Genomic DNA, 13,419 nt, shown 5'->3' with positions numbered 1-13,419 from the left:
CAGAATAATCCCATTTGTGTGCCACCTGATCCAGTTCAAGAGCATGAAACTGCAGCCTCTCCTGTTAATCAAGAACCTGAAAACCCAGCTTCTGAGGTTCATCATGAAGTTACTACAAACGAAGAAGGTAGAGAGGATGAAGAAGCTCAAAAAGTAATATCCAATGTTTTGGTACAATTGGCATCATAAGGTAACACATGCGAACTCAATATTAACACATGCGATATCATGTAAAAAATCACTAAAAAATATACATTTGCGAAACCTATGAAAAAACACATGCGATACTATCAAAAAACACTTCAGATTTGATTTCGCACACGATGTCATGTATACCACTGCGATTTTGATTCTGCTGTATTAAATAAAATAATTTGAATCTATAGGTACACTGCAACCAGATGATGGAGGAGTCACAGACACCCTTATTGCAAACATTCAAACTGTGGAACCGGGTGTATATGCTTACCAAACAACTGCCAAGGGTAAGAAAAACACTTTATTTTAGGATAAAAATTAAACATCACAAATTATTGTATTTCTTAAATTACTCTAGCATGCAGAAACTGGTGAAAATGAAACTGTTATCGAAGAGACATTGAACTTGGTAGAATCTACACAAAACATTCAAGAAAAAGTCCAGGAAGAAGTGCCAGAAAAAGACCCTCAACAACTCGATACGGACGTTGAAGTTGAAAAGGAAAAGGAAAAGGAACCTGAATGCCCTCAGGTAACTGCTGAAGGCATTCAGTTGAGTTGGTTTTGAGCATAGGACCAAGATTGGAAGAAGATAAAGGAAAAAAACAAACTAAGGGGAGAAAAACCTCAAAGCCAAAGCAAGTTCCAAAACAAGTTATGCCAAAAGGGTTAAATGAACTGCTTTATAAGACAATAGAACAAGCAAAAATATGAGCTCAGAGAAGATGTGCAGAGCTTGGAGACAAATTTTGTTCCCCTTACTGCAACAGAGTGGTAAACATGCACGAAGCTCTCTTGAACCAAGAATTGAGTGTGATCCGCTATACATTTGCTACATTTGCAGGCTTGCAGTAAGTAAAAAAACATATATCAACTAAGAAACATGTAAAAAATATACACAAAACAAAAACTAATTATTTATTTTATGACTTGCAGAGAAGAATTTTACCGATCAAAAACTGAGGTTGCAACATTCAAAGCTGTGTTTGAAAGCTTCTACAGGGAACAATACGTAGCATCGAACGGAATAGATGCATTTGTAGATATTCTAAACCTTGAAGAGAAGAAAAGGGATAGAAAATCATCACCACACAGATTCTTCTTGTATTCCACAATGATGGTATGTTTTCATATACATTTTTGTCATTTGGATTTCTAAAAGCAAATGCATATTAAATGATTTCGCACACTAGTTATATCTAAAATCGCATGTATTATGGCAGAATTTTTCCTTTTGAAACATTCTCATACTGTTCAAAATTTCACATGTGTCATATATACTATTCGCATGTGAAAAAAATCCACTGTTTGCATTTCTCATCCTGTTTTAATTTCGCATTTGTTATATACACTCTTCGCATGTGGAAAAAAAACCATTGTTTGCATGGCTTTGACTCTGGTTACATAAACATACAGCCGGATATCTTTTACGACGAGGAGAAATACACAGACAACCAACGACTAAAAATATTTGCCTCAAATTTTGAAGACATGTTACTGAGATATGAGGTAAAAAAACTTGATTCGGTTGACCTGGTGTTTATTCCGGTACTTCAAGGTGACCACTTCTATGTCTTGTGCTTCAACTTGAAATCCGACAAAATTGAGCTGATTGACAATTCAGCAGCTGAATAAAACTTCAAGGATAGATACAAAGGGCTTCCAGACACACTGGTAATAGAAAAAATTATTCATAAACATGTTATGTTTTATGTAAAAAAGCTACTAACACAATGTTGCTATGTTACAGAGAAGGGTATTGGTTTTATACCTAGAAAAGGCTTTAAAACCAACACCGGCTATACAAGAACTTGGAAGCTCAGTTATAGAAAGAAAAGAAATGGATTGGAGGACGAAGAATAACGGCGTAGTCTGTTGAGTGTTTACGATGCGTCACATGGAAACGTACAAAGGAGACCAAAAACCATGGGTGACAGGATTTGTGAATGAAAATGAAGTAAACAACAGACAGAAAGCACAACTTCATCTCCTAAGGACAAGATATCTCAGCAAAATCGTTCTATCAGAACACAACATGCATCGCCAAAAAATAATTAAAATGGCCAATGCTTTCGACAAAATGCCAGACAAAGAGAGGTATATGAAAGATCTGGATAAGATAATCCCAGAAAGGATGAGTACATATTTTGGAAAGGGAAAGTAAACTTCATTTGATGATGTATTTATGTTACATGTTTAAACTTGTTAGTGTTGTTAATTTCGCATATATTGGTGTTTCTAATATATTGGTGTTTCTAAATTGGCATTTGTGTTTTTATTTCGCATGTGTTATGTTTGAAATCGCATGTTTCACATGAATTATTAAATTTGCGAAATACAAGTCCATTACATAACAAAACATGCACCAAAAAATAAACAAAGGTTCATTCAAAAGATGAAAGAAACTCCATTTTCATCTTCATCGAGCATCTTAAAACAGTTATTGCACCAGCCAACTCTTTCAACTGTTTCTCATCCCTCTCACCCAAATCCACCATAAACATAACAACAATTTCTTTAAGACTACTCACTTGCATCTGCGATAGCAAGTTAAGAATTTCTTGTCTTCTCTTTATGTTTTCTGTTACACGAGAAATGTTGGCCTCCAACATCTCTTAACATGATTGATCATCTTGAATTTGTTGCTGAATCCTTTTCCTCAAAACCTGCTTGATACTTGGTTCAGAAGAAGAGGATGTTGGTAGATCTGCCATTTTTTACATGGATGTTTGCAATAGTGATGAAACATAAATTATATAATAAAAAGAAAAATTATTGATATGAATTATTGAACTGAATTATTTGATTTCAATAATTGAAACACACTGTGCGAAAATAAAAATAATTACTAATAAAGATTGCGAAATAAATAGCTACAATTGATAAGTACTTTATGGTTTGCGAAGTCCATAATTAAACATGCGAAATTATATATTAAACTTTATTGTGTGCGAAATGACTATTTCTAATATGCGAAATTATACAACAGAACCATTCTTAACTAGTTGCATTATGTTAAAACATCATATGCGATATATCAAAACAACACATGCGATATAGGAACACAACAAGTAACCCCCAGAAACACTTATCTTCAACCCCTGATTACAAAATCTAAAAAAGTAAAAAAACAAAGCTTCAAATCAAATAAAACACAGAACTCAAAACTAATATACCTATTGACGAATCCTAAATGACGAATCAAGCATTTTCGGAAATGCCCGTTCTGTGTGGAATCAATCAAAAACCCTACAATCGAATTAAAGCGAAGAATAATTAAATGGGACGGTTACGAAACGAACTCCGTATCTGCATATAATTGACGGGATTCCATGGAATAGAATGTCTGATATACCCTTATTTAATTAAATTGAATCAGGACACGTGTATGGCTGTGGGTAGCGCGTACATAATGTACGATAAGGAGATTTGTACCATACTCTTTACCTACATATATATATATATAAACAAAGGAAAATGATATAAAGAAAACCCACTCGAGTTAAGAAAACTTAAGAAAGCCTTATGTAACAAACTTTTTTTTCTAACAAAATATGGATGTAAGTTATATGTTTTGGAACGTTTTGAGCTAAAAAAACAAAAAAAAGCGCCAAGTGGGGTTTTTATAAAAAAAAAATTGAAAATTCAATTTTTAGCATATATATAATGTAACACTGAATTTTCAAAAAAAATAAAAACAAAAAGCTATAAAAAACCCCACTCGACGCTTTTTTGTTTTTTTACTCAAAAACGTTCGAAAACATGTAACTTACATTCTCTATTTTTTTTTTTTTTAGAAAAAAAAGTTTGTTACACAAAATTTTTTTTGATTTTTCGTAAATCAAGTGAGTTTTATCTCTATAATTCCCCTATAAACAAAACATAACATTTTTAATAGATGGAGTTTTATAGTTAATATACTATTTTTATGTTATACTTGATTTATATCATAATTTTAATTTTAATTTATACGAGTAAAAAAATCAAGCTAATTCATGAGCAAACTGATCTTAGCTCGAGCTCGTCTCATTTACAAACGAGACAATTATGAGTGAGCTTTTTTCAAGCGACATCGAAAAACGGGCTTTTTTTATCACCCTAATTTTACAAAATTTAGAATCTACTCTAATATATAAACATGAAAACTAACATTTATGATGTTGTTGAATGTTGACTTAAATTGAAAAAAAAATGAACCCCCAATAAAATAGGCATGCATGAGGCCCCTGTAAATTATGAACCGATGGAGCTTTCTTTCCATGGCGACAGAAACGGAACAAGATTCGGATATCTTTCTTCCACCCTTTTTCTAACAACAACCACCCTTTCTTCCTAGCAGCTCGATCAACACCATTAACATTTCAATTTCACATTTTCTTTTTCATACAACAAAACAACATGAAAATAAATACTGAATCAAGAAACCACAAACTTTAATGGTGATGATCGTTTTCAGCTTGCTAGACACGATTAAACAAAACCCAGAAGTTGTTTTTTCAAGAGGGTGTTAGGATTATTTTGTAACAATGGAGGGACATGAAGACCTATCGGCATTGGAGTTTTCTGTGGTGTCAATGATCGAAGAAGTTCTTACGGTTCATGGGAATGAATTGACCGATGTTCATACGTCAACAAAGGCTGAATCAAAAATCTGTACGTTTGTTGTTTCTTTCATCTTTTGTTGAAAATGAATTCATGCACGTAAGGTGCTTGATGAAATGTCGGTTAGAGAATTCTGGTTTGTATATTGTGTTGTTGAGGAGGAAATTTGGGGATTTCTTTGGTTTATAGAAGTATAATATTGGGGGTGTTTGAACTTCTTATTAACAAAAAGAAATGACACGGATTTATGAACTGTGAATTCATGCACTTAACATGTTTGATGTAATGTCATTTCAAGATTTCGACTTTGTTCATTGTGTACCTGTGGAGGAAATTTGGGGCCAATTGTTTGGTTAATAGAAATGTGACATTGGGGGTGTTTGAACTTTGAAGTATTCAGCAATAAAAAGTTATACAATATGAATTCATGCACTTAACCTGTTTGATTTGTTGTCGTTTCAAGAATTCGACTTTGTATGTTGTGTTCTTGAGGAGGAAATCTGGGGGTTATGGGTCATGTGAATTGGGCTAATTATGGGTGTTTGATATTCTCAGCAACAAAAAGAAATGAAGCTACAAGATGGTTGCGAAAGTCTGTAGGTGTGGTGGCTGCAAAAGATCTGCCAGCTGAACCTTCGGAACATAACTTTAGAATGGGACTAAGAAGTGGGCTTATCCTTTGCTGTGCGCTTAACAAGACTGAACCCGGTGCTGTTCCTAAAGTAACCCTCTTTACCCACTTATCGTATTTATTATAGTTATTATAACCAATAAAAGATATTGAGTTATGTACTTTGGTTTCTCAGCTTGTGGGAATACCTGCGGATTCTGTTACTATACCTGATGGACCACCTCTATCGTCATCCCCGTACTATGAAAATATCACGAATTTTCTGTTAGCCATTGAAGAAAGGGGACTTCCAACTTTTGAAGGTTCTGATCTAGAACAGGTGAAAGTTAACTAGAAACAAACCATACTCATTTGCCGATTGGCGAATGATGTTTTACTTATTCGGTTATTTTGATTGATTGTAACATACAGGGTGGGAGGTTATCTAGAGTTGTGAACAGTGTACTAGCCTTGAAAGCGTATAGTGACTGGAAAAAGGCAGGCGCGCATGGGACATTTAGGTATATAGGGAACCGAAAACCGTCTTCAAAAAGGAAACAAATGGTTTGTAAGTCACTGGATTTGAATGCATGTTGTAATTTGTGGAAAAAATGCGAAGAAAAGGTTAGTGTGTTTTAGACTTTAGTTTTTTTTTTGTTTTGAAAATTATGCATCCGTTTGATAATCAAGTGATTCTTGTACTTGTAAGCCTATTCACACGCGTGCTCGTGATCTTCTTTCGGGTCATAAGCCACGAGATATTCCTATTGTGAGTATTCCGAATTGCTCAAGTTCAAGACATTATTTGTGTAGCTAACTATTCTGCCCCTTGTGCCACAGATTGTTGAGATTGTGTTAAGCAAACTCACAGAATCTTATGAACGAAAATTAGCCGCCCACAAAGAAAAGATAAAGGTGCATACCATTGACAATGAACAAATAAAATACTGCATCATATATGTCAAATTGATAGTGGTGGCGTTGTGACAGATTGCTCTTAAAACAGCTCCTCCTGTAAAGAAGGAACCGATCCCTCCTCCTGAGATAAAGGTATAGTTTGACTAGCATTCGATTTCTGCATGAGTTATAGCACTTTGCTCCACACGTTCTGATTCACGACATGCCAGGCATCCCCTAGGAATATATTTCAAGAGATGGAATCCAAGTCAAAAGCATCGTTCAAGAAAGATGAGTTTCCAAAGGTATGCGTATGTCCTCTGAATTCTGCGGCAAAATGTGCGGGTTGGGCAACGGGTCAAATTGGGTAGTTTGGAGGGTATGGGATGCGCATGGTTGAACAAAAAAATCTTAAAAAAACAGTCAGAGTGCTGTATATGAATACATATGTTATTTTACTTCATTTATAATTAACTATTCTTTTCAATAAAACTAGTGGGTTACCACCCGCACTCCGCAGCGGGTTCGAAACCTAGATAAAAGTAAGCAAGTCGCGAGAGTTAAAGTTGTTTGATGTTTTAGTTAAGGGGGTAAACATGTCATTATTAAAGTTGAGAGGCTAAATATGTCAATAATAAAGTTGAGAGGCTAAAGTTGTGTATTATTAAAGTTGAGGGGCTGAAGTTGTTTTAGTTTAAGGGGCCAAACATGTCATTATTTAAGTTGAAGGACTAAACATGTCATTATTAAAGTTGAAGGGCTAAACATGTCATTATTAAAGTTGAGAGTCTAAAGTTGTTTACTGTTAAAGTTAAGGGGCTAAAGTTGTTTTAGTTAAGGGGCTAAACATGTCATTACCAAAGTTGAAGGGCTAAACATGTCATTATTAAAGTTGAGGGCTAAAGTTTGTTAGTGCTAAAGTTGAGGGGCAAAAGTTAGTTGATGTGACAAAATAGCATATTTATAGTATATATAATGATTTAAGAGGTTTTATTCATTAAAGATACACGTTGAGTGACTTTCAACTTGTTTGACCAGTTCGACCCATTTGACCCGTTTCCTTTCAAGTTCTTTTTTTTTTTAATTCTACGATTTAACATGTTAAAATAGTTGTTTACAAAATTACTTGCTTTATCTTTCATGACAGAAGGAAGAAAATACGACCGCAGAGACCAAAGGAAAGGAAGAAAGAAAGGTATGAATGTTTACGTTCCGGTTTTCGTATAACTTACCGCCTTTGTCGGCTCACTTACCGATTTGATTTGATTTGATTCACCTGCATGACAGTCCTTTAGCAGCATAATGAACGAGATGAGAAAGAAAGCAACCACGGATACTGATAAACCTTCTATCGATACAAACAAGATAGAAAAGAATGTACCCGCAGATACCATGAAGCCCACTAGTGATGTAACCAGCGCGATAAAAAAGAACGTTATCACCGATTCCATGAAGCCCACTAGTGATACAGACAACACGGTAAAAAAGAATGTAATCACAGATACCATAAAGTCCACTAGTGATGTAGGTAACAAGACAAACGAGAAAGCAACCACAAAAGCCGTTGATTCTGTTAGTGTTACCGCTGATGTAAATAACAAGACGGTAGAGGATACAACCGTGGATTCTGTTGTTGATGATTCGGATGATGACGAGGAAGATGATATAGTCATTAGTGACGATGATGATGCTGACTTGGAAGCGGAGATAGTCTTGGATGTCGTTGATGATGTGGAAGAGGATCCTGCTAGTGAGGAGGAGGAGGAGGAGGAGGAGGAAGAAGAAGCAACCGCTGAGGACGATGTGAGCGGTGATGTATACGGTGAGCTGGAAAAGAAGAAAAAGATGGAAAAAAAATTAGAACTAAAGGATAAAGAGATAGAAAAAGCAAAAGAAGCGGAGAAGCAGAAAGAGATGGAAAGACAAGCGGAAATGGAAAAGAAGAGAGAGATTAGAAAGAAGAGAGAGATGGAACGGAAAATGGAAATGGAACGGAAAGCGGCCGAAGACGCAAAGGAAGAGAAATACTACAATTGGGTCAGCGACGAAAGCGAGCGATTAAAACGCAGTATCGCAAAGCAGCAAAGTATGGTTGACCGCCAACATAAAGACATACAAGTATATTCTTATTCTCCACCGTATAGAATTAAATAATGTTTATAAGTTAGATGAATTCTAATATCGACGTCACACAGGCGTTGAAAAACATATTTTCTGCTGCAAAAGCAGATGTAGAGCTACTGAGGACAAACTATCAAGAGGAGGTCAATAATTTGGGTACAGTCTTGACATTTTTTGTTTAATTTATGAATGAAGCGATTTGGGTCATTCCATTGATAACATGGTTGTTTTTGATCAGTTAAACACTTGACGACTTTGGCGCAAGCAGCATCAGGGTACCGTAAAGTGGTGGATGAAAACCGAAAGTTATATAATCTAGTGCAGGACCTAAAAGGAAGTATAAGGGTGTACTGCCGACTGAGACCTGCTTTTGGAACGGTAAAAAAACCGAGCTGTGTGGATTGCATTGATGAGACGAATATGGCAGTCATCATACCTGGAAAAGGCGGAAAAGACACCCGCAAAAATTTCACTTTTAATAGAGTTTTTAATGCAGCTGCAACTCAATGTAGGTCTTGAAACTCGAATCTTTGATTTCTTTTCATTGTTTTTTTTATACGTTTTTTCTGTTTCCATGTTGTTCTTGTAGCTTTGGTATACGTAGACACCCAACCGTTGATCCGTTCTGTCCTTGATGGATACAATGTTTGCATATTTGCATATGGTCAAACAGGATCAGGGAAAACTTTCACAATGGTAACAACAAATTATGCGTATTCTTTCATGTTATACTACAACATACTTCCTTATTTTTCATGAAAAAGTCTCGCAACCTAATTTTGGTATATTCAAGTCCCGCAACTTGTAACCAATGTTTGTTTTGAAAGCCGGACCGGACTAGGGGTCTGACTGAACTGGTTCACCCTATCAGACCCGTTTTGAGTCGAACTGGTCGGACCAGAAAACCGGATTTTTATTAAAAAAAAATTCAATTTTACCCTATTCATTATTATATTGTTTATGGTATCACCTGGTTCTTACATCGGTTCGACCGGCCCGACCTAAAAACCGGTAAGAAGACCAGTTCGACGTCTGATCATCATCATCATCATACTCGGTAAATCCCACCAATAGCAAAGCTAAGGTAGGGTCTAAGGAGGGTAAGATGTAGACAACCTTACCTCTACCCGTAGGAATTACCTCTACCGGTTCGACGTCTGATCCGGTCCTAAAAACATTGCTTGTAACAAATACATGAAAAAAAATCAAATAAACTTGTTTTTATATATCAATGTCCCGTAACTTGTCTAAAATGCACACAAATTTTATTTATAATGCTTGTTAACTCTTAAATTGGTCAAAATAAGATTGGGAGTAATTTTATTTTATTTTTGTAAGAATGTTGAATGTCACTTTATCAAATTTTGACCATTTTAAGAGTTAACAAGTCCTTATTTTTTTATAAGTTAATAAGTACATGCGTTTTAGACAAGTTTAGAGACTTTAATATGCAAAAATTAGTTTCGTTTTATAAAAAAATGGAGGGACTTTAATATACTACCTTTTTAGAGAATAAAAATAAGAAAACGTTGTGGATTTTTATGGTATTAACCCTTAAATCAAATATGGTAATTATGATTTTTTTTTTTGCAGACTGGACCTGATGTCTTTACAACAGAAACCATGGGAGTTAACTACCGATCACTAAATGATTTGTTCGATATCCAACAGCAGAGGGCGAATATGATCGCCTATGAAGTTTGTGTTCAGATGCTTGAAATTTACAATGAAATGGTCAGGGATCTCCTTAGTGCAGATGGTGCTAGCAAGAAATATCCTTTTTTTTTACGGTTATGGTTGTTTGTTTGACATTCGCTTATCATTATCACTACGTGTTGTCTAGTTTTTGTGTTCTTAACCACTATCCACATTAGAAATACGACTGGGTACACAAGATGGAATAAATGTACCCGATGCAGCTCTTATACCTGTTTCGAAAACAGAAGATGTTATACGCTTGATGAACCTTGGTCACAAAAACCGTGCTGTAGGTTCTACTGCAATGAACCAACGTAGCAGTCGTTCTCACAGGTACCTGTTTACTTATATGTTGGTCGATTTGAGTCTGTATTTTACTTCAAACGCGTCATATAAAAACTAAGTACATGGATGGTCCCTATGGTTTACCAAAATTTTGGATTTGGTCCCTAGCTTTCCAAAAGTACACTGGATGGTCCGTGTGGTTTGCACTTTGTAACACATTTAGTCCTCAGCTTTTTCCAAAAGTACATGGATGGTCCTTGTGGTTTGCACTTTGTAACGCATTTAGTCCCTAACTTGGACATGCTAAAAACTTTAGATTTGTTGGCTGGGGACTAAATGCGTTATAAAGTGCAAACCACTGGGACCATCTGTGTACTTTTGGAAAGATAGGGACCAAAACCGAAATTTTGGTAAACCACAGGGACCATCCGTGTTCATTACTCAAAACTTTAGTAAAAGGAAAACAGGTCGAACCGGTTGGAAGTCTCCTAATGTCTAATTTTAATGCATGGAACCTTATTATATCATTGCAGTTGCCTTACGGTTCACGTCAGTGGAAAAGACTTGACATCCGGTTCAATTGTTCGAGGTTGTATGCATTTGGTTGATCTTGCTGGAAGTGAAAGAGCTGACAAAACCGAGGCTACGGGTGATCGATTAAAGGAAGCAACATTTATAAATAAATCGCTTTCTGCTTTAGGAGACGTTATAGCTTCTCTTGCCCAAAAAAGCACACACGTTCCTTATAGGAATAGTAAACTCACCCTGTTGCTCCAAGATGCTCTTGGTAAGTTGGTAACTCCTTTTTCTAAATATTATTATTATTATTATTATTATTATTATTATTATTATTATTATTATTATTATATTCTTTTTTTATTATTTATTTCACTAAGCTTGTGTCTGTCGATTTACTAGGAGGGCAGGCCAAGACACTGATGTTTATCCATGTAAGTCCTGATCCGGATACAGTTGGGGAAACGATTAGCACGCTTAAATTTGCGGAACGCGTGTCTACGGTTGAGCTCGGGGCTGCTAAATCTAACAAAGATGACATAGATCTGAGGCAGTTGAAAGAACAGGTGGCTTCTCTTAAGGCGGCATTATCCAAAGAAGGAGGAGGAGATATACCGACGGATAGTGGTAATCTAGACGGAGGTGATGATGATGATGATAATGCAAGTGAGTGTTCCGAGGCTGACTCACAGCCACAGAAAGCTGCTAATGGTGGTGCAGCGTCAAAGAAGGCTGGTGCAGCAGCAGGAAAGAGCGCACCTAGCAAGTAAGACATGACAATCACTAGCTCCTTTGTCTTTTAGTTGTTCTTTTATTTGCGACATTTGACCCGTAATCGATAACCCAAATTGACCCATTATATTTATAACAAAAGAGGGTGTCTTAAACTCAATTTTTGTTCTTTTCTTTATTAAATTTACAATAATGCCATCCAACACATGTTTTTTTCCGTTCTTTTTGTGTATTCAACGCTTCAACTTTTAGCATTGCCACTTACACCCCCTCAACTTTCTAAAAACTTTGTAAAATGCCATCCCCCCCCCCCCTCGAGTTTTACGTGCTTATATTGATGTACGTGGGTCAAATATAATACATTTTCGTGCCTATTTTTATGTACGTTTTTTGCTGGTCTACGTTTTGTTCGGAAACTAGTCGGGTTAAAAATAATACGTTCTCACTAAGCGGTATAAAATTTGAGTTACTTTACCTTTCAACTCCGCTGCAATGCGTGGTACCATTCTTTAATGTAAAAAACACTAGTTTCTTACGTGCTTATGTTTCGTTATAACTCCAAGTTGGTTTACGTTTCGACGTAAATTTTCTCGGTAACGAGTCAGGTCAAATATAGTATGTTTGCGGGCTTATTTTCATGTGCATTTTCAGTTGGTCTACGTTTTGACTTAAATTTTGTTCGAAAACGAGTCAGGTCAAATATTTGACAGTATAAGTTCGAGTTACTTTAAGTTTCGATGCGGCCGCAACGCGCGACTGGTCTTAATACTAGTTCATAAATAAAGCAAAAGATGCATCGGAGTCCATGTCGTTTTATAAGTAGTTCGTTCGACTTCATCTAACGATTTCAAACCTAGTAACTTTATGATCACAAATCGGAGTTGATTTTTACCTGTCATAAAGTTTAACCATTTTTTTTTTCATTTTAAAACCTTTTTTCTTTGTGAAAGGAAATAATACAACTTACCTCATAACATTTGTGCCATAACAGGGCTAGTCCAGCGGCACCTGCAAAAAAGGCTGCTGGCAGTTCACCTGCTACAAAGGGAAAGGCATCTGCTGCTGATACTAAGAAAAAAGCTGGAAAGTAAGTTTTTTTTTTTTCGGTTTTATGGTGGATGCAATTTCTACCAAGGAAGAACTTTGTGGCATTTATCTCTTCAAATCTTTCACCGGAAGGACGTGTAGAGAGAGATGAGGAGTGTTTTTCATCTGGAAGTGAATTTTTGATTTTATACGAGTGACGGGTCTATAGTTTTTATTGTTTATACATAGAGATAGAGTTATTGATTCTGTATATGGTGATACTGGGAATCAGTTTGATGTATAGAAAAGTTGATTCTGTATAGATCACATGGTTGGATCACGTTTCTTACGTTCTCTTCATTTTGTTTACTTTATTTATATAAAAAAATAAGCACACAAGAATAACAAGATCATCACCATATTGTACTGTGGAGTTCTCACTCAAGGCGCCTAAAACGCGTTGAGGCTGAACATTTCTTATGACCCAATATTTATGAACAAAATGAGGCGGGATTTCTAGTTGTAGAAAGAAGTGCATGCACAACAAATCATTTTAAAAGTATCATCCTCATACTGGTTGTTCTAAAACCGGATAGTTATGAAGGGAGCAGCATGAACTTGTAGCGAATGGTTCAGTCCAGTGGTTGGTTCAGTGGCACTCGGAGGTCTCAGGAGGCATGTTTAGGATCAAGTCATGAAGCAGGTCTCAGAAGCCATTTTCAAAATTGACTCCA

General features: G+C 35.9%; 1 protein-coding gene across 2 annotated transcripts; it reads left to right on the top strand.

Annotated features, from left to right (window-relative positions):
* The first annotated feature begins 4,370 nt into the window (after positions 1 to 4,370).
* On the top strand, positions 4,371 to 13,039 carry LOC110916045 (kinesin-like protein KIN-14Q). 2 transcript variants are annotated; one of them, XM_022160793.1, is made up of 18 exons: positions 4,371 to 4,851; positions 5,356 to 5,522; positions 5,607 to 5,750; positions 5,843 to 6,034; positions 6,120 to 6,179; positions 6,251 to 6,325; positions 6,401 to 6,460; positions 6,538 to 6,612; positions 7,455 to 7,502; positions 7,595 to 8,425; positions 8,503 to 8,584; positions 8,667 to 8,936; positions 9,018 to 9,124; positions 10,022 to 10,200; positions 10,298 to 10,459; positions 10,945 to 11,198; positions 11,330 to 11,693; positions 12,651 to 13,039. In XM_022160793.1, the coding sequence occupies exons 1-18, from the start codon at positions 4,725 to 4,727 to the stop codon at positions 12,748 to 12,750; spliced, it is 3,297 nt and encodes a 1,098-aa protein (XP_022016485.1). In that variant the 5' UTR covers positions 4,371 to 4,724; the 3' UTR covers positions 12,751 to 13,039. The 2 variants fall into 2 exon arrangements, with proteins under 2 accessions (XP_022016485.1, XP_035841492.1); XM_035985599.1 differs by lacking the exon at positions 6,120 to 6,179.
* Positions 13,040 to 13,419: the final 380 nt, after the last annotated feature.

This window comes from Helianthus annuus, chromosome 16 (genome assembly GCF_002127325.2).
Source record: "Helianthus annuus cultivar XRQ/B chromosome 16, HanXRQr2.0-SUNRISE, whole genome shotgun sequence".
Classification (NCBI taxonomy): Eukaryota; Viridiplantae; Streptophyta; class Magnoliopsida; order Asterales; family Asteraceae; genus Helianthus; species Helianthus annuus.
Note: the sequence above shows the minus strand (reverse complement) of the source record. Positions and strands in the feature narration are given on the sequence as shown.